General features: G+C 50.1%; 1 protein-coding gene across 3 annotated transcripts in view; it reads left to right on the top strand.

Annotated features, from left to right (window-relative positions):
• Window positions 1-10,978: 10,978 nt before the first annotated feature.
• Window positions 10,979-21,801, top strand: part of PMEPA1 (prostate transmembrane protein, androgen induced 1) — a 44,933-nt gene continuing 34,110 nt past the window's right edge. Inside the window, exon 1 of one of the 3 annotated variants that reach the window (XM_069034079.1) lies at window positions 10,979-11,499. In XM_069034079.1, coding sequence (XP_068890180.1) covers window positions 11,397-11,499 — 103 coding nt within the window. In that variant the 5' untranslated portion in view covers window positions 10,979-11,396. The remainder of the gene's footprint in view (window positions 11,500-21,801) is intronic. The other 2 variants (XM_069034078.1, XM_069034081.1) reach the window with 2 other exon arrangements.

Here is a 21,801-nt window from a genome sequence, read left to right on the forward strand (position 1 = left end):
CCAGGAAGGATGCAGAGATTGCAGAGAGGAGCAGGTACTGCTGTCCCCGTACCTGGTCATCACCTTTATCCCCTAGGATGGGGTTGCTTCTCTGTGCAGCTCTGTCCAGACTTTCAGGAAGCTGCTCTAGCACTCACATCTGCTGGCTTGGCAGTGCTGCTTTTGCCCAGCCAGTGGGATGACTTTCAGTGCAGGCTGGAAACATTCCCTGGGCTCCCATGGCTTTTCCTTTAAGGGAGGAGCTGTGAGATGCCTCAGCTTTGGAGCTGATTGAGTTCTCTGCTGGCACTTGTCACTCTTTGAGTATTCTGGGCTAGAGCTTGTGGTCTGGTGTAAGAAAATAAATTTGCCTCTGAGGAAGCTTGAAGAAAAGTCCCAGTATCTGATCAGAGGTTTTGCTATTAAGGATAGGAGCAGTTGCAGCTCTAGGAATGCCTTATTCCTCACACTTCTCCTGTGCTAAGGACAGCTGGAATGGGCCACACTGGTCCTTGTGCAGCATCTGAGCCTTGAACTGAGGTTTCCACTTGATATGTCCAAGTTTCTGACACCAAAAGCCTTGGATGGAAACTTGCTCATGTCTGGCTGGTTGGCAGCAGGCAAAACTCTTAAAGGAAGAACAGCTAATTGCATATTCATAATGGCACATACTTGAGAAAAGCCCTTCAGTTCTGCTGTGGTGGATCTGGAAATTCACCCCTGTCCATGCTCAGCAACATCCACCCCCAGTCTCTGAAGAACATGGATCAAGCAGAGCTTTTCGGCCCTTTTCCTCTGAGAAAGAACCACTAATTTCTTCAGTTGGAGCACATTATTTTTTTAACAAAAGAGCATGATACAGCTCTATACACCAGTTGGAAGCAATGTGATTTGTGTCATGAATACTAATATGCATTTGACGGTATCCTATAAATTCAACACGTTCTGAAGAGCATTAACAAGAGTTGTAGGAATCATACTTAAATTCTTCCCCTACTTTATGTCAATTAAAGGAAAAGGAAGCTAGTGAGAGTCTGTATTTGTATCCAAAACAAATATGGCTTGGGTCACGGCAAGACTTCTGCACGCCGTGCTAGACCTGGGTCTACAGCACATTCATTGATTTTTGTCTCCATGAATCACCCTAAAGCTATAGGCAACAATAGCTGAAGCTATGTAGATGTGATTTCTAGTTCATTTGTTGTTCATTAGAAAGATTTTGTCTCTCTCATTTGCAGCACCCCTGCTGCTGCGTGTTCATTAGGAGAATGGAATGTATTCCAAATATTTCCTAGCTCTGGCAGGGCAGATGGTGGAAAGTAATTTTCCAAACTCTTCTGGAAGGGGTGGGGGGGTGGGGGGGGAGGGAACACACCCAAATAACCCCAAGTCACCCCCTGCACACCAGAAGAATTTGGAATTTTTGAGTGCAGACGTGCCGTACACTTTCTGTCTCTCTGGTTGTACAGTGCAGCGTGTCGGAGTGGTGGGAAGTGTGTATGAATGGGAATGTATCACATTACATGTGGGATGTTAGCAAGGCTGGGATTTTTTTTCACAGGAAACTGCATTTGCAAAGAGCACACAGCAACACGCAGTACCCTAAAAGATGTGTGTGAAGGAGTGAGCAAGATTCATTTCCCTAAATCTTCTGGGCAACCCAGTGCCTGAGGGAATCCCAAGGAGGGAGGACAGAGCCTGGGCCCCACTCCAGTTTCCCCGTCCAGTCCTGTGCAGAGGCGTGAGGCAAACTGGAAGCTTCTCAGACACCCCGTCCCCGTTCCCTGCCCTTGGCTGGCGCGGGCAGAAGGATGTCCCAGTGCTCAGACAATGGTGGAGGAAGTGGCTCTGGCTGCATTTCCCTTCTGCTCCCTGGGGAGCTGAGGGAGCACACAAGCCAGGGCCAGATTTAGCTCTTGGATCCACATGAAACATCCCTGTGCCGACTGCTCCCTTCCTCCATGCTCGGGCTCTTGTCACGGGAGTGGAAGTGGCGCACACAAGGGGAACAGAGGGGCCGAGCCCAAGTGCAGCAGCAGGGCCGGGAACACAATGCGGGGGAAACAAAGAGCGGGGCTGTGTTTGCTGCCTTCCCGGGGCCATTCACTTCTCCTGCTTGGAGCCTGTTTCCTCTTTTCAGGAGCCTCTTGACCTGCAGCTCCCTCTCCTCAGCAGACAGACCCCAAAGCCCTGTGGCTGGATCCTAATGCCTCTTCAGATCAAACCAGCAAAACACTCGGAACACAGAGCCCGAGCTGTGTGTTTGCAGCCAGGCTTTAAGCTCCTTGGCACTGGCACCAGGGGTTCCTGTTTGTTTTCCAACTCCTGGGGACAGCAATGGTGCTCTCGAAGTCAATACAAACAAACCAAGAGAGGCTCCAGCCAGTGCAGCAGAGCTTATCCAAGTGCCGCCATCCCTGGGACTGGGCTGTGCTCTTGCCGATGGAAGCTGTCTCCAGCACTGATCTGGGCTGTCAGCTCAGGCCTGCACAACCCAAATCTCACACAAAAAACCTGGCAGAACACAGAACTTCTCAAAAGAAGGGCACCAATTGACCCATCTGTGCCAAGACACCCGACTTGGGAGGAAGGTGCATTGACAGCTGCTCTAAAACCCCATCAGATTTTCAAAGCTCGCTATCAATGATGGATTTTCAACCTCTCTCTTTCTCCAGGCACTCTCACATTGCAGTGAGTGGGTGCAGGTGGAGGTGTTGGGGGCCCTCACTTGATTCATTTCATAGAATCACACAATGGTTTATGTTGGAAAAGCCCTCTAACGTCATCGAGTCCAGCCATTCCCCCAGCACTGCCAAGGCCACCACTAAACCCTAAGCACCACATCTACACGTCTTGTACACTGAGCACGAGGCAGCAGACCCCTCTGAGCCCGTGTTCAGCCTCCAGGCAGCTCCATCCCACAGCATCCACCCTCTCTGGAGTTAAGCATTAGTGTCTGCACGTGGTGCGGGCTCTGTGGAAGCGGGATGGGAAACGGATGCATCCCGGAGCCGCTGTGACCTTCAACCCCACTGCTCGGTCACCCAGCAGAAAAAATCGGGAGCATTCCTTGCCAACAGCTGAATGTGGTCCCCTGTGGGAGCTGCTTTTCCTCTCTGGCCAGCCGGAGCTTCCTCCAGCCAGGACTGTCCCACCAGCTGAGATTCAGGGGTTTGTGTATCCCACATCCAGCACCTGTGTTTCCCACAGCCAGGCTGAGTTTTAAACTCCTCTCCATCAGCTACGGCCAGTGGCCTTCAGAGATGAGCAGGGGCTGTAATTGATTCATCAGGACTCCTGTTAATTGGGCTTTGCTCAGTTGTTGCAAAATATATTTCCTTCCTGATTATTACGCTCTGGAGCCATGGTTCCTTTAGGTAATTTATGCTGTAGCCTACGTATGTGTAAAAAATTTATTGCAATCGTGTTTTTAATTAAAATGCATGCGATAATACTAAAAGCAGAGAGGGGGAGGGAGGGAGGAGAACGCAGATTAAGTTTTTAATTGTTTTAATAGTGAGATTTGTTTCAGAGAGAACAGGGCATATTGGTTTCCTTGGAAACATTGGCGATGTATTAGCTGTATAAAATCTAGCATAAAAGATTTGAGAAAGTGAAGCCTTTAGGTTTTAACTGATGTTATAACTCTTTTCATTTGGAAAACCATATTCACACATGCTCCCTGGAGTCCCAAAAAGGTGTCTTTTTTGTGTTTTCCCTTAAGCCTTAGAATTTATAATTTCATAGATTATCGGAATCATTAGAAATCCAAAACTGCAATAACAACAAGAAAAAAAAAACCTTCAACAATTCAATATCCCTGATTCATACGATTTAATTAGATGTGCCTGTAAGTTCTCTTTGTGCCAAACAGTACCAGGCTCAGGCAAGACTCCATGTGATTTGAGAAAGAAGTGCAAAAAATTTGGCTTTTTCAAATGTTCCAGTAAAATTAGAGATTATTGGTAATGGACAGGGGGTTCAGTTATCTTATTGTACATCACCTGGAGGTACAATATACAATGCACAGACAGTTTCAAGCTCAGAGAAACACTGAGGCTGCTGATGATGATCTGGCGTCACACAAAGTCTTCAAGGCCACTGTTTTTCCTGGCTTATGTTTTAGGAACCAGAGAACCCCTGGAGAGCCTCATCCCCAGAGACAGCACGTCAGGTTTGGGGCTACAACACTCCAAGGCAGTAGAGGAGGTCAAATGTCCATTTTAAGGATGTTCTCATCTGAAGTTAAAACACTTTCTTTTCATTCTCTTTGAAAAGCAGGATCTCAAATTATAAATTTTGTCTCTTAGTGAGGAAAGACTCAGGTCTCTGCAGCTGAGTGGGACTGAAACAACCAATTTTAATACCTGTGATTCACCTCTGAGCCCAAACTGTGATGATAGAGTGCATCTGGGGATCAAATACCGCAGAAACGCTCTCTTTGAAACAAGGGGGGGAACAGACTGCAGATAAAGTACCAGATGTAGGATTTTGGTCCATCAGAGAAGAGAATGGATGGCTTGGTTTTAGCATGTAAGACTAATCACTCAGTTGAAATCATTTCAGCAGCTGAGTAAATAGACTTATGGAAAAGACATTTATGGGAGCATTTGTGTTCCAGGATCCTCCCTCTTTCCTAGCCCTCCCGTTTGTTTGCTTTTCTGTCTCTTTGGTGTCGAAGCCTCCCAGCTCGCAGGTTTATGAGGCAGCGGTGACGGTGTCAGCCGTGCCGTGTGCGAGCAGAGGGGTCTGAGCAGAGGGGTCTGAGCTCCCCATCCCGCCCAGGGACAGGGGCCCCTCTGCCCCGCGGGGCTGCGCTGGGCTCCGGGCACCCGCACGGCCCCGGGAGCCCCGGCGCGGCCTCTCCACCGCACACAGCGCTCGCTGTCCCGGCGCTTCCCCCGCTCCGGGTCACTGCCAGCACCGCTCCCGGCTCGGACAGCGCAGGTGATGTCCTGGGCGGTATGAAATGAGTGAAGCCTGAAGGAAGGGCACGGTCCTGGCAGGCTCGGCCTGCACAGGGAATGGGGGACTTCATGGCCCGGCCCTGCCTGCCTGGCTGTCTGTCCTGCCTGGCCTGAGCCCTGGCTATCTGTCCATCCTGCGGATGCAGACGAACCCTAGCTGTCCATCTGTCCTGCCCGGCCGGTGCAGGCAGAGCCCCGGCTGTCCGTCCGTCCGTCCGGCTGCGCACGGCGGCTGTGCCCAGCTCAGGGCAGGGCACGGTCACCGCTCGACACCCCGCAGAGGTGATGCCGTATGTCCCGGCCTGCTGTGTGTACGGGCGGGTGAACCGGTTCATGACCGGGGCAGGAAGCGCTGGCAGGGCTTGTGTGCCGTGACACACCCAAGGCACGCTCAACCTGCAGCGCCGGGGGTCGGGGCAGCCCCGCCCGCTGCGGTGGCGCGGGGCCCGCGCTGTCCCTTTAAGGCGGCGGCGCGGGAAGGCGCGCGCTGCGCCTTTGTCACGGCCCCGGGTCACGGCGCGGTCACGGCCCCGCCCCACGTGGCGCCGCCGCCCGCATGGCCTCGCGCGCCACGCCCCCTGCTCTGATTGGCTGCCTCGCGCCCCGCGGCCGCGGCCACCACTTCTGATTGGCTGATTCGGCGCGTCCTTTAGCGGCGGGGGCGGGGCAGCGCCTGCCCGTGACACCGGGGCCATCTGGGGCTGCCCCGCGGCCGCCGCGGGATTTAAAGGGGCCGCGCCCCGCGGGGCGAGGCGAGTTCAGTTCTGGGCGCACTGTGCTGCTGGGTTTTCCATGCGAGACCGAGGGCGCATTCCTGGGGACACCCTTATGGTACTCCACGAGTGATGGTGATGGCGGGAGGAGGGCTCGGGCTCGCCCTGTGCTGACGCTGAATGGCGACTCAGGACAGGAGCATTTTCAGAACCTCCTCCTCCTCCCCGCAGAGGTTCCCTGTGGCAGGCGCGGAGGGGCTCCGGGGATGGCTCCCGAGCTGCTGCCCGTTTTGGGCCGGGGCAGTGAGCGGGGCCTGCCCTGCCCCGGCTGCCCGGCAGCTCCAGCCCAGCCTGAGTGTCCAGGCAGAAAAATGCGGAGCAGAGCCTGGGTTTGTCTGAGCTCACCGTTCATGCAAGAAGCAAAAGCACCAAAGCGCAGCAGTTGTGTTTTGGCAAACACGAGCGTGCCCGTGTGTAGCATTTTTGCGTGGGAGTGCGCTGGGTGGGCGTAGATGGGCATCAAACAAGGACAGTTCAATCCATGAGCTGTTTGCAGCTGCTCCGCTTCCAAAACAATGCTGAGAGTGGTTCCGAGCTGCCTTCCAGCATCACTCAAGTGCTTCCTTGGATGAGCCTGAAGTCTTCACTTGGTTGTGGCAGAGCTCAGGGTCACTCACCTTTGTTTGCTTTCCAAAGCGCCATTCCCCTCTCCAAAATGCCTGTTGTTCCCTCAAGAAAAGTCAGGGATTATTTTATGCTTAAGCAGTTAAAAGTCTTCCCTCGGCGCTGTTTTATTTTACACGTGCCATCCCGGTTTCTCTATCACAAGGCAATGAAATGTGCTCAGGCGGAGAGCTGTGAATTCGGAGGGTTATGTATCTCCTACCAGTGCCTCAATAAAATGCAAAGGTAGGGTGGAGTCTTTCTAGTGATGTCAGCCGGAGTTATATTGGGCCCCAAATGAGACAGAATGGGTTGGAATAACATTCTGGTGGCTTCAGTGAACATTTTCATTACAAACAAATACTCACTGACTTTTTATCCCTCCTGGATGGGAACAAAACCTCCTAAGTGGGACACTTCACTAAAGCTGCTGAGCATCCATGTCCCCGTAGCATTGTTCTCCTCTGTGGCAGCAGAGATCCTGTTCTATTTGTTGGGGAGAAAACCTGAGTTTCTGGTACCAAGCAGTTAAAAAAATAAACTTAAATTGAGAGGTTAGTCACCAGAAAGTGGAAACCATGTCTGGGATTGTTAGAAATAAGGCTTGCTTGAAAATAAATATAGAATTATTCACCATGGTAACTATTGCCCTATTGCGTTAGTGCGTATCGATTTAACATTAATCCAGAGACTAATGCTGTGAAATATTTGGACTCTTTAATGGACAACTGTTTGGTTAACAAAGCTTTGGGGAGTTTTGGAGTATTTTTGGTTTGGTTTTCCTTAGGTTGTCCTGAACACGATTTGGCTCTTAAGGTTACTTATTTCTCAGATGGATCTTGCTTTTCCATTACATTTTATGAATTTATCCTTAGTGCTGCACTATAATGATCTAAGTGATGCTGGAGTGTTGCAGTGAGGAATAAAAGGAAAGATTTAAATGTGACTGCACAGGCAAATGCCTGACTTCTGGTCTGGCACTGAGCAAAATTACGTTACAATCCCAGACTAGCCAGAGCAGGCTGATGTGCCCATGTCCTTTGGTTTGTCCAAGGATCCCTGATGATCTCAGAACTCCTGTGTGTCCCTTTCCCTGGCTGCAGAGCCTGAGGCCCAGGGAGCAGCCTTGGCTCTCCCTGAAATTTTATGGCAAACCCAGGAAGCAAAGGGAGATCTCGCAGTTCCAGACTCATCCTGGAGCCGTCTGAGGTGTCTCCAGGGAAAACATAAAAAGAAGTGGAAAAAAGCTGATCAGTGACAGAATACAGGAGCCAAAATCAACAACAGTGTGTTCTGGAAGTGTCCCACAGATGAGCAGCACTCGCTGCTGGGACAGAAGCTCTGACAAATGCGTTGGGCTGGAGGCTGGATGGTGTCATTACAAAGAACAGGGTGAAGCATTTTAGTTAGCTGATGTACTTTTAATTTTTACAAGCCCATCTGGGATGACTTTAATTATTTGTTCTTAAATCATGGTGGAAAAATGCTGATTATTCTTAAAGCCACATGAGTAGTTCAGATGAAATGGGGATGGTGGTAAACAGAGCATTTTTAAACCAGCATCGACTTGCAAACAGTTATTTTTTTCTTTATTTTTAAAGAACGTTAGGAAGATGTGTGAACTTGCAGCAGCCTGCACCTGAAACAGGAGCCTTTATCCACCAAAACGTTGGGAACTTGTAAAAACTCCCCCTAGAACAAGCTGATTCACGGGATGAGGGCAGGCACCTCTCCCCTGCTGGAGCTGCCTCTCCCACAGCTCCAGTGCAGCCTGGGCACTGGGTTGTGGCCATGTCATTGCTCAGGCCACCCCATCTCCAGTCCCTGTGCCCAGGAGTGATGCCTTTTGAAAGGCAAAGCCATGCTTGTTGCAGCAGAGATTGCAGAGGAGGACCCCCCACTCAAGGAACTGACCTGCCTCAGAAGAATAATCCATTACTTAGAGCTGCATTTACTCTCCTGAGACTGTTTAAGGGTGTCCCAACTGTCTTAAAATCCAAGAACTCTGAATCAAATGTGAACTGTGGCCACATCCATGCACCTGAGGAGCTCAGAGGGCTCGGCAGTGGTGGCAGGGCTGGTACTGCCAGCTGGGATCTCACATGACACGGGGACACGTGCAGTCTTCACCTTGACTTATTTATGGCAGTGCTACGTGTTTTAAGTGCAAAGGATGGTAGTTGCAAGCTGGTAGGCTCAGATAAGCTTCCAGCCACTTTTTCTGGCCAGTCAAGCAAGGTCCTTTGAAAAAACATCGCTAATATTCAACTGCCAAGTGTTTTAAACATAATATAAAGATATATTTCCAGATAAATAATAATAAAAGTGGATTGATTGATAAAGCCTATCTGAACTGGAATTTGTCTTCAGAGTTTTGACCGTGTGTGTGCCTGGCTTTAACTTTCTTGATGGCCTTTCTGGGTCTGGTAGGCTCCCACCTGCCCCAGGCCCATGCCCCTGTAACAGGGGTAATGTTTCTTCACATTTTCAGAAGGCATTTCTAAAAATCTGAGTGCCACAAAATAAATTGAGCCCCCGGAAATAACCTGAAGGAATCAGGATTACCCCTCCTGCGTTACTGATGAGGAAACTGAGGCAGGCAACAAAATATAAAATAGGATTGGAAATGCTTTATCTCCAGTTCTAGCACAGATTTTTTTTCAGGTAATTGTCCCTATCTCCCTGCACACCAACCCCCACCTCTGGTGCCACGCCAGTACCTCCTCCTGCCTTTGGGAATGGCACTTGTTGGATAATTCATGTCTGCCCAGTGCTGGGAAGCACAAACTTCTCAAAGCTCGTTTCTATCCAAGCCACACGACCCTCTTCCGTGTTTCCTTTGGATTAGTAATTGGGAGTTACCATCTGTCAAGTGACAAAGAGTAAAAGATTAAACAACCTGGCAATTCCTTGTTCTTTCTCTCCAGGCATTTTCAGAGGACTAAATGAGGCTGCAGAAGTACAGGTGGGTATTTAACATTAGTTTGTAGTAGTCATGTAGAAATAAATTCCTTTTTTGGGGAAGGAAATAAAGGTTAAACCTTACCAGTGAGTGCCACTGTCTCTGACCCAAATTTTGAAACCATCCATCTCCTGTGATTGCTTCAGCTTTGTAGGAATAGGATTTCTGCAGGTCAGTTGCCCATGCCCACCTCGACGCATCTTCCCAGCAGCATCTCTGGGGTGCACAGGCCCAGATGGGGACTCCTCAGATACTCCCAAATCCTAAATCAGAGCTATCAACAGTTATGGGAAAATGTGCTTTCTCAGAAGATAACTGAAGCTGCCTTTATCTCCCAGTAACAGAATTCACCAAGTATTATAGCAGCTCTTCGCACCACTGTAGTTAAGCTTGTTTCAGCATTTTCATTATAAACCTTTGTTTTCACAGGTTTATTTCCCAGAAAAAAAAAAAAAATCTGTCTTGACTAAAGCTTGGCACACTGAGCCCTCGGGGAAGAGATGATGTTTTTTACTTTTACCTGTCTTGCAGTGAATGGGGTCACTCCATTTTACAGCGTGTGGTTTGAAACAAAAGTGGGAATGTGTCTGGAATAGTTCCTGAGCTCTGAGCAGCATCACTGGCACTACCATGGCAGCTAATGGTAGAATTTGCACTGAGCTCACCCGTGGCCAGACTGGCCCTTACAGGTTTATCCCCCACATTTCTTTTCCAATCTTACCCATTTTTCTGTCTGAAATGCTGCACTGGGGACTGGCTGTGTGAAGTGAGGCTGAAGCCCTGTGGCTCAGTGCTGTGGGGCTGGGGCTGAAGGGGGTCCCCACAGCTGGGTGGGTGTTGCGGAGTGAGCCTGACTTTCGGGTGGTTTTCCAGCAGGATACACAAATCCAGGCGCTTTTGGAGCTGATCTACAAAATCTCTGCCAGGTTCTGGTGGAGGCTGGGAGCTGGGGGTGCCACTGGACCCACCTGGGTGGGCTCAGTGCAGGTCGTAAAGATCCACTGTGGGTGGGTGGGTGGGTGCAGGAGCATCTCTTATGAGGAAAAGCTGAGAGAGCTGGGCCCGTTCAGCCTTGAGAAGGGATGACTGAGAGGGGACCTCATCAGTGTGTGTAAGTATCTAAAGGGAGGGTGCCAAGAAGATGGACCAGGCTCTGCTCGGTGGTGCTGAGCAATAGGACAAGAGGCTACAAAACTGATGGCCAGGAATTTCCACCAAAACATGAAGAACTTTGTTCCTGTGCAGATGAACGAGCACAGAACAGATTGCCCAGGGAGGGTGTGGAGTCTCCCTCACTGGAGATATTCCAGAGCCGCCTGGACACAATCCTGTGCCCTGTGCTCTGGGATGACCCTGCGTGAGCAGGGAGGTGGATCACCAGCTGACCTACGGTGGTTCCTTCCAGCCTGACCCGCTCTGTGGTTCCGGGGGTCCCGCGCCCCACAGGAGCTGCCGCCGCCCCGCCTGGGCGCGTCCCGGGGGGGCCGCACGGGCGCTCCCCCAGCCCCGGTCCCGGCGGCGGCGCGGGGAAGGGAAGGGAAGGGAAGGGAAGGGAAGGGAAGGGAAGGGAAGGGAAGGGAAGGGAAGGGAAGGGAAGGGAAGGGAAGGGAAGGGAAGGGAAGGGAAGGGAAGAGCATTCCCCGTCTGGCGCTGACGTCACGGTCCCGCCCGCGGCGGCGGCGGCGCGGCCGCGTCCCCGTGGCCGTGAATGAGCGCGGGGGGCGGGAGCGGAGCGGAGCGGGAGCGGGCGGGCCGCGCTCCCACCGCGCTCCCACCGCGCCGCGCCCCACAAAAGTGCGGGGCTGCCGCGGCCGGGCCCAGCGCTGCCGCTTCCCGGGCCGGAGGGGCGCGGAGCAGCCGCGGGGCCGAGCGGAGCCGCTGCCGGGGGCGCTGCGCCGCGCCGGGTTTTTTATTTCCAATTTCTGGTCGCAGCTGCATTTCCCTCCCTCCGCCCCCCCGCGCCGAGGAGGAGCCCCGGCTTTATGTGGTGCTGCCCGGGGAGCGCTCGGCGGCCGGGAAGTTCTTTGTGTCGCCGTCGCCTTCCCTTTTTTTTTTTTTTCTTTTTTTTTTTTCTTTCTTTTTTTTTTTTTTTTTTTTTTTGTGTGTGTTTAAATGTATAACTTCATGGGGCTGAACAGCACGGCCGTAGCTATTCAGCCCAATGTGTCCTGCACATGCAACTGCAAAAGGTCTTTGTTCCAGAGCATGGAGATCAGTAAGTACTCGTCCTGCTGCTCCCGGGGAGGGTGCGGGAGGTGCCCGGGGTGCGGGAGTGCCCGGCGGCCCCGCCGCGGGCGGGGAAGTTCCCGCGGGGGCTCCCGGCGGCGCCCGGGACCCTTGGCTGCGATGCGCTTTCCCGGAGTGGTTTTCCTCCCCCCTCCGAGCGAGCCCCGGTCTCTCATCTGTTGCAGCTGGGATGTCGCTGCGGGTGTGACACGGCGCGGGCCGGGCTGGCGGAGCTGCCCGGGATCAGCCTCCCCCGGCCGCTCCCCGCCGGCACCGGGGCTGGGATCGCCGCTCTTCCCCATCGCGGCTCCATCACCACCCGCGTCTCGCCCCTTGCCCGCGATGCCCTGGTGCCTCTGCCCCGCACCTTCCCCTCCTGCGGGGGTGATGCTGGGGGGCCCCCGCTCTTTGTCCGGGGGTCTGCACTACCCCCGTGTCAATCACCCTCGCCTCGGTACCGGGGGGGCACCGCGGTCCGGACACCCGAGTAGGGCTTGTATTTGGGAACCTGTTCCCCCCGTCTCCAGCCCCTCGGGGCTTTTTGTTCCGAAGGGCGATTTGGGTTTTTTCATTAATATTTTTCAACCCTCGCAGAGTAGCAGTGAGGGCAGTGCCTGACCTAAATATCCACCACTTCTCTATGTGCTCTTTCCCTCTTGGAAATGAAGTGCACGGAGGTGAGAGAGAAGGAGTGTTACTGCTGAGGGGAGAGGAATGAGTTGGGCTCTTTGGCAGTTTTGAGCAAATGGTATTTTCTGTAAAGGGAAGGTTTTCAAGGCATCCCAGACCGGGCGGGTTGTCAGGATTGTACCCTGCTTAGCACCTTGTTCAGTGCCGTGAAATCCAAACCCTGCACAGACTAATGCAAAATGGCCCAAAAGGAAAACTTGGGAAAGAGTCCGGATTTTGCATATATTCCTGGCACTGCGACGGGGCAGGCTGGCGCTCGGTGCGTGCAGGGAGCGCCAGCTGAGCTGTGCCTGTTTCTGCTAGCACAGGATCTACCCCGTTACCTCCAGCGGGGCTGCAGAGCATCTGTCCCTTGGTATTTTGGATGGCTTTTGTCCAGTGTCTCTGCCTTCTCCTTCTCCAGTTTCATCGTTGTTTAATTCAGGTGTCTTGAGTCCCGGAGAAGGTCTGCAGACATTTGTATACCGGGTACTAAAATGTGTTCATTCTGAATTTTAGCATAAACCATACGCTTTGTACTGAATGCACTTTTAATCTTGATTTAATCTCATTCGTGTTCAGACAAAACTAAGCTGGATTTGCCTGATTTTATTAACACTACCGGTACTGAATAGACCATTATTCTTCCCTGACTTTAACAGGCCGGGCTAGATGTGCATACCAATAGCAGTGTATAAATAATGAAGATACAGTTCTTTTTTGTGTCAGCCAGTTGCTGAACATAAACTGTGTCCCACAGAATCCCAAGGATGAGAGACTTTACTTTGTGTCTGATCAAGGCTTATGGTTATAATAAAAGTTGTGAATTAAAATGTGTAATGTCTTTTGAAGAAAAAGCTTCTATTCCAGTCTAACTCTTGGCATGAGGTTTTGTTGGAACAACTCAGGCTTTTAATTTCACTCCTTGACTTTTTAGAAATAGCATAGTTTATAATTTTTTCCCCCATTTTTTTCAGCATATGATAGGCTTGGTAAGAGGCAGGTGCTGCTTATGGATGGGGGGTGTGAGAGACTGGGGACAGTGAATTACACCGGGGGAGACCTTGCCTGAATTCGGATAGGTATTGTGGGAGCCTCGTGCCTGATGCTCCCGTGGTCCTTCCCTGACTTGTCCCCTGCCCTCTGTCAGCTCTGAGGTCCTGATACTCAGGTGCTGAGTTCCCTTTAGCTCCTGGGAGCCTTGGACTGAGCTCCCTTACTGCTGCCCTTCCTTATTTCATGTTGGTGTAGGTTTCTTATCACCAGTGTTATTATTTATTTCCTGCTGATGGCGGGCAGCCTTCGCTCACCTCTGTGCTACAGGAGAGCTTTGGTGGCACTACAGGGTTGTTACCTGATCGCTTCCTCCACCTGGCTCCAGTGGAAAGGGCAGAGATGAGCCTCCCTGAGATAAATTCATTCTACAGCGTTTTTCCTCCTCCAGTCGCTCTATTTTGTGTATCCTTCTGATACGACTTTGAGGGAACCTCAGAGCAGCTACCACCAGATGCTCCTTAATTTTTCAGCCAAAATTTTCAGTTACCAGGCAGGAACGATTCAGGAGAGTGGCACATGGAGGAACATGCAAACTCCTCTGATTTATAACCATCTAAATAGGTTAACTGTCCAACCGATGCCCAAAACCCTTTTCCTCGCAGGCTTTATTCCGTATGGTGGCTGCGGCGCTGCGGTGGAGGAAGCAGCTGGTTTCTGTGTGTGGCGCTCCCAGATTAGGATTATAAAAGGGCTTTTTGGGGGCGGGGGTGCGAGTCTCGCCCGCCGCCGGGCTGGAGTGCCAATATGCCGGGCGGTGCTAAGCAGCCAGACGTCTGCGGCAGTGGGCTCTAATCGCCTCGGCTGGGTGAAGGAGGTCAGGGGTGACCGGTGTGGCGGAAGAGGCTGTAAATAACTAATTATTTGGCGCGAGCAGCGGAGCGAGGCGCCGTGCCTGCCTCCCCAGCGGGCACCGGCACCTGCCCGCTCCGGCCATCCCGCGGGCACGGCTCCTGGAGGGTGCGGGTGCCAAGGCGGGGATCCCGCGGGCACCTGGGCATCCCTGTGGGAGGTGTGAGGGCAGCTCTCTCCCGGCTGGGTGGCTCTCGGCAGAGGCTTCGCTCATGCAGACACTTTGGTGGTGCAGGAACGTTATCTGAGGCGTTTGGGATTTTTGGGAGGCGTCGTTGCATCTCCCAGGAGTCGAGTCCCAACTGCAGCGCCGTGTCTGGCTGGGCTGAGCGAACCGTGGGAGTGGGTTCCTGTCCAAGCCAAGACTTCTAGGTTTTCACATTCTTTGGTTTAATAACAAACCAAGTGCATATGGCTCAACCAGGGATCACGTCTCCTTTCCACTTTCACACTGCTTTTCTGACACTCTGTCATCGACAGTTACGGCCTATTCCAGGGCAGAGTGGGTAAAAACCATGTGCTTCTTTATTCCCCCCGAAAGTTTTCCTCGTGGAGGAAAGCCAGAGCTGCTCCCAGTGCTTCAGCAAGCCCAAAAGTGCTTGCAGAGAGGATGTTCAGTTTGTGGCATCTCAGTTTGACCTCAGCCAAACCGGGGAGTTCCCTGTGTCTGCTTTTGGCTGTGTGTCTGTGACAAGCTCTGCTTCTTGCTGAGATCAGCGTCCCAAAGTATGATCCTGGAGGAGCAGAGCACGGGTGGCTTTTGCTTGTGGTGGCCCAAGAGGTGTCTGTGTGTGCCCTTGGCCATCCCAGGAGACCCAGACACTCTGCAGTCCCAGCCCCACAGGTCCTGTGTCTCATACCCAAGGAAAGGCCTGATTCCCTCAGCCTGGACAGCACAGGGGTCTTTATTAAAATTACAGTTTATTTTGTGCCCTCAGGTAGTGGTTTTAATCTTCATGTTTTGTAATGGATGTTGAATGGGAGAATGAAAAGACACAGAGGAGGAAATGCAGGGAAAATAGTCAAACTTTGTTTTTTTCCTGTGGGTGAACACCTGGATTGTGCTGTGCTGCACAGCGGGACCGGCACACGGCACCAGAGGTGATCCTGTATAATCAGAGGTGATCATTTATAATGCAAAGTGGAGGCAAGACACGGTTCATTCTTCCTTTTTAGTCATTGTCAGGGTGTTTTCAGAGGAGAGTGTTTGCTGCAGTAAGTCCTGTTACCTTCTGCCATGGAGGCATCCCCCACCCCCTGAATGTTTGCCTTCATTTGTTTAGTAGTGTGTTTTCAGATCCTGGTTGTGAGAGGACCAACACTGAAGGGTGTGTGAGGAACAGCAACCATATTCTTTTCCTTAAAACCAGGAATTGCCAAGGTGGGGTCTGGGATCACCTCTAAATTTTTGGGGTATTGCATTAGCTGCTACCACTGCTTCCTTTGCGAATGGAGAGAAGAGCACCTACAAACACGTGCTCTTACTTTTATTTGCTGTTGCTCACCAAATATACTAATAATTTTAGATTTCCCAGGCTGAAGTTGGTGGTTTGATAAATCCAGTTTTAGAATGAATTTGTAAACTTAAATTATAAGTGGAGAGACATGAGGAGACCTTTCCAAGAGAAGTACCAAACTACGTGGTGTCACTAATAGAGGGTAATTACAACCCAGCTCCTTTCCTGAGTAACTCATTGTACAGTCATGTCTGTCCATGTTGTTTCATTCAGGTAGCAGCAGCCATCAGAATTTGCTAAGCCTAATTAGTGAAAAAAAAAGGTCATTTATTTGCAGTGGTGTCTCATGTGAAAACTGCCAACCAGTTTGCTTCCTGGAGGGAGATCCCGTACTGGTGTGTGGTTTGTCTTATCAGATCCCTCCCGTTCTCTGATACACTGTGCATCTGCTTCTGGCGGGTTTCATCAAAGGGATACAGCCTGGCTGGAGAGCTCGTGAGGAGAGAGGTACAAGGGCCACTTCGCTGCAATTAAGTGGAAACTTGGTTCACACCATTAGCACGCTCCCAGACGCCCATAAAGCACAGGAATCATTGATATCGACGAGGATGTTTTTATGCAGTGTTCTTCCTGTCTGTGTGGCTGAATTGCTGGGTGATTATTTTATAACTATTTTGGCAGAAGGTAGGTCACTCAGGCAGGTCTCAGGTGAAGAAACGCATCACAGACCTGCTCTGTCTGCGAACAGCACGGCTGAGTCCGGCACAGGGAGGATCAGGGAGGAATTCTGTGGCAGCAGGGTCTGACCCCTCATCTCCATCTTTCAGAACTGATCAGTGGCTGTTGTGTTGCTGCTTCCTTGCTGCAGGGAATGCAGTAGTAGTCTGGGAGCTCCTCCAGGAGTGATGGGTGAGTGTGGGGTGTAGTGGAGTGGGGCAAGGATGATCCCAGTGCTGAGCGTGGGAGCTCAGGTTCCAGGTCCCTGAGTGTCAGCACCTGGAACCTGGACGCTCAGTGCTGAGAGCTGGAGAGACCCTGCACACACACACCACCAAGGGCTGACAAGTTTTAATACTTGAGGAGGCCTCAGGGTTCTCCCTGTGTGTGCACACAGCCATAAACACATCCGTGAAACTGAATTTAGTAATACAGGAAAGTGGCTCCAAATGAACTGGTTAATGAAGTAGTTGGTAACCAGAGGAAGGAGTTTTGGGGTTTGGGCTTTTTTGATTGTTTTTTTGTTTTTTTTAAAGCAGATAAATTTCAGCTGTAAGAATTTATCATTCAAATCAGAGGATTTGGGGAGCTATTGAGAGTAAAGAGAGCTTTGATGATTTGGCAAGGAATACAGCTTCTAAGGCAGTACTTTGATCTGCATTTTAAATGCTTCTTTGTAATGACAGTTTCACAATTTCTTTTCTCATTTTGAGTCAGTTTTGCAGAGGTATGTTTTGAGAGAAAATAGTAACAGCACACATTATTCTTGTTGGCTTTGGAGCCAGCTAGAACTTGTAGTTCATCCCAGATCTTTTGGCTACCATGGTAAATTTATGATTGCACCAAAAGGGAAATTAGTAAAGATGTTAAATATTATCAAAGCTTTGCAAATCTTTTGAAATCTCTCCGGTGTGAAAACTAAACTTGCATTAGCATTTCTGCTGTGGTGTGTTGAACAGTGTTTATCCAAGCATCCACCTAATACTGCAGGTTCCTGATTTAGCTTTTTTTTTTCCTTCTGAAGGACACGCTACTGTTTAGCACATGCATCCTTTTAGTCTTGCATTGCACCTGAAACCTTGGCTCTAGTGACTCAAGTTTTCTAAAGACAACCCTACTGGGAACCTTTTTCCTTTCTTTCTATTTCCAGCACCTTCTCAGGTATATCTGACTATTGTTGGATTGAGAAGGTTGTTGTTGCCTGCGTGTTCTTATACAAGAGCGCTTGTTGCATTAATTTATGTGGTATGGAGAGGGGTAAGAATTGGGAATGTTTATTAAGGTTTTAATTTAAATTTTGCATAGCATCTTGAATCCAGACTGTGGAGGGGTTTATACTTCTCATTGGAAATCAGCAGCCTCAAGCACGAGAACCAATAAGCAGGTTTTCCCAGATCAGTTTGGAGCTGTGTGGCAGCTCTTCTGATGCTGGTTTTGGCCTCTCCTGAGCTGTGGCTCTGAGCTGTACCAGGCTGGCAGCTCTCTGCTTGTGCAGCAGGTGTGTAAAACAGGGCACACATTTCATTTGCAAGGTAAATTCGCCCAGGAAGTTGGGTCTTCAGTACATGCAAAGGGTACTGGTAGGCTTTAGATAAATAGTGCTGTGGGTACATTTAACTTGCATCCCTCCCAAATTGTCAGTGACTGTGCTCAGTGGGGCGTTATCCCTGTTTTTGGATCTCTCTGGTAGAAAGTGTTGATTTGGAGCATGTGGCCCTGAGACATGTCAGTCATCCATCCCACTCAGAGATGGTACAGCCAGGGCACTGTCTGTGTTCAGGCTCAGGTTGGCGTCAAGTCCACCTTCACTTTTAGATTTTTTTAAACTAAATGCCGCTTTTTCACTGCATACAGCGAGGTAACAGTGCTAAGGTTGTAATCCATCAGTGTCCCCTTTTTCTCCAGGTAGTCAGACTTCCCATTTCTCACTGACACAGGACTAGGTTAATGCTCCATTTAGAAGAGGGTGTGTTTTTTGCTGTGTGTGGTGTGTGTTAGCGTGTCCCAGACTGTGGTGTTACGTAAAGACACCTTGCACATCTTTGGAAACTTGCCTCACAAGTTGTCAGTGTTGGTGGATGTCCATGGTGCTTTCAAGTGGTTCACACATTTGTGTTTGGTGTATTCAGTCTCACACATCTCTTTAATAAAATGCCTCAAACTGGGTAATTTTTCACTTGCAGTATACATTCAAAAATGTGCAGTTAGAAAGGCAAGTGCTTTTGCACATGGCAGTTCTCTGAACCATTCACAAGACCCTGCTGATGCCTGCTGAGCTGAGGGATTGTGCCTGTGATGGTTCGTGCTCTTGAGCAGGTGCAACAGGATTTCCCACATTTGCAAACTTGGCCCAAACAACCCAGCAAAGCAAAATTTAGCCTTGGCGAATGAAAACTGATTAACCCCCAGGCCTGGAGCGTACCAAGGATGAAAAAAGTCACTGGCATAAAAATCAAGGCTACTTTTCAAAGAATATGTGCAAGACATGGCTTGGGGATTTTTTTCCATCTCTTCATTCTGTCCAATATGTAAAGTAGCTGGTTTGTTACTCTAACCTCCTACAAATGATTGTCAGTAATAATTCTGTAAAACTGTGAATCAACTCTGCATGACTTTGTGCAAATAGACTGAGTAATTTCTTTGTTCTTTTCTTCTTACTTTGTAATTGGAGTCTGTAAAAGCCCAAAGGTTTGGTCTTGTGGAAAGCATGATTCATTTATTGGTGTCTGTGCCGACTAGTTATCTTTCAGTAATTCCAGAGTGCTGCTACAAGCCAAGAGTGATTCATACATGGCTAAGTGCACAAACAAATGGGGTCATGGCCATCTGCAGAAATTTTTCTAATCTATTTATGGTATCGGAGAAAGAAGTGGGTGTATTAAGGATGATGGAATAGGTGTCAATTACATTAGTGACTATAACCGGTTAAGTAACGCTCACCATTACTCAAAACCACATCTGCTCCTCGCTAAAGATCACAACAGCAGGTCCTGTTTAAATGTTAACGCAGGTCTGATACGAGAGATGGATTGAGTGTCTAGCCTGCTTCCTGAGGAGCTCGCCATCTTCACAGCTCTTCTGCCTTCCTTGAGATTCAGACAGGGATCAGGAACTTGCACTGGGGATATTTGTAGTGGCAAAGTCCACCTCTGCTGTTGCTGTAAGCTTTACACGCAGAATTTGGCCTTGTGTTGATGATGAGGGTAGGATTTGTCATTGGCACACCAGGCAGAATGGCTGTGTGACATCTCACAGTGGTGGTCAGGTGGTCAGTTTTCCATCCAAATGCATCTTCAGCGGTTTAAAATCTTGAGGGAAGATGACCAGCATTTTACAAGGTGGCATTTCTCTGCTCCTGTCCCTTTTCAGTAATTGTGAGAACTAATTTTCCCTTTGTAACTCCGGTAACAAAACAGCCCTGGCTACAGCTTTGTCACAATTGCTCTGTTCAGGTTTTAGGCTTTTGCTTTGGGGGAGGCCATTTGCTCCTGCCCTGCTCAGGAGTGGAGGAGCTGGGCCCAGGGCTGGAGTTGGTTGTGAGGAGGAGAGAGTTTGAGACCAGCAATAGGAAATAGCAGGGCGAGAAGAACTCCAGAGGCCTATGGCTGAGGGTCTCTGGTGGGCTCCCTCTGGACCCCTGACTGCCAGAGCCTGCCTGCTCATCAGCCTTGCACGCTGCAGCTGCTTTTGCACCTGAGATATGTGTGTCCAACAAGATCTTGGCCTTGCAGAGCATGGAGTGATCTCACAGTGGGTTAGAAACATCCCATGTCTGCAGGATGGATGAGTGTTACTCATGATGAGGTTTGGAAGTGGCCATGGCCTCGTCTCCCTGAGCCCTGGGAGACCTGTACAGTCACTGCTCAGTTTGACTTCAGAGGACTTGAGTAGAACACAGAGCTCATGGACTCCAATTTCTGTAAACTGAATTTAAGCATCAGCACTGGCCAAAAAATATGTGAGAATTTGGCAACACATTGTTGTTGTCCTTCCACTGATGTTTTGAGCACTGTGTTCGGCTGCGCCCTCGCTGCACGTGCTGCCATGGAGGGAGACGAGGCCTGGCTGACACCCTGAGTTCTCTGTGGACAGGGAAGTGACCCAGACTTTTGCCCAAAGGACTGATGAGTCTCTCCTGATGTCTGAGCAGCTTTCTTCTCCTGCCCTTGCTTTACTTAAGTCAACAGATTGTGTAAGCCACATGCGAGATTTACCTGCAGGGCAAGTGGGAGAGAAGCAGTGCCATTTGGATGAATTCCCAAGAGACATCTCACCGCTGAGCGTTCAGACTCACATTTCCAAGCCTGAGTCCTACAACAGTCCTGAATCTGCTCGTCGCCTCTTCCCTCCGTGGCTTTGGCTGCCGAGGACAAGTCCCAGGGAATTTGCCGGCTTTGGCCGCTGGCTGGCAGCTCCCCTGCGGGCTGGGCTCTGTGCTGAGCAAGCTTGGAAATTCTCTCCCTTAGTGGTTTCTGTTTAATGTTATGATTGATGTCGTTATTTCTTACGAAAACAAAAGATCCCCCCAAAGCAGAGCGGAGCCCCGCGCCTCCCACACCCTCCTGTGCTGTTTCCCACGGTGCTGAGGGTACATGGGGCTGACTCTTGGAGCCCTTCACAGGGTGAAACCCACAGCTCAGCAGCCGGAATGACCCAGGGTTGGGCTTGTCCTTGGTTCCTGTTCCAAGCCTGAAACCAGGCTGGGTTTCCTTGTGCTCTTCACAGATATTTGTGCAATGAGAGTCAGTGGTTGTCGGTGTCCCCTGCGCTGGCTTGGCTGCAAGGGCTTGGCTTCACTGAGGACAGATGTCTCAGCTGCTTTCCTGGAGGAGCAAGTCCTGCTCTTTCTGTGTTGTTTTCATTATTTCCACCATTATTCCACTTACCAAGGGTGGTCTCTTGGCTTCAATACCTCAGAACAGCATACACAGATTAGGCTGTTAAGCACCGAGCTCTGAAAGTACCTTGTCCTGCTAGGTGCTCTCTTTAGGACCCTGAAGAAACAACATGATTGATGGGCACTTGATTCACACAATTCAGGGAAAATTATCTTAAATTGCAATTATTTCCCATGTAATAAGCAGGAATGTAATTTTTGTTGTTACACTTACATTACTGTAATGGGACTTTCCTTGAACAGGAAGATGTGTTTTCGAATTCAGAATTTCCCTCTCCAACTGCTCAGACACACACAAGGTGTGTAACACTTAATGATACTGATCACTGGTGTGTAATGCAATCAGGGTTTATGTTTCTCTAGTGTGACTTAGTCATAGCAGTATATAGACACTGCACCTTCCTCATCTTTTTCTGGGAATGCAGGTGCTGGCTGTCCTGTCAGCTGATGTGCCAGAGATGGGCTCAAAAACCAGGAGAGGGGGCAGAGGTCTGTAATGGGGGTTCTGTGCGAGGTGCAGAACAAACTGCAGGGTTACAAACACATTCTCTCCTGCTGATAGCTTTTAATCCTCATCATTCTCATGGGTTTTCTTGATAAATACACTTCTCAACCTCCACTGAGTTGCCATCCAGGCCTGAATTGT

The sequence above is a fragment of the Aphelocoma coerulescens genome, chromosome 20, assembly GCF_041296385.1.
Source record: "Aphelocoma coerulescens isolate FSJ_1873_10779 chromosome 20, UR_Acoe_1.0, whole genome shotgun sequence".
NCBI lineage: Eukaryota > Metazoa > Chordata > Aves > Passeriformes > Corvidae > Aphelocoma > Aphelocoma coerulescens.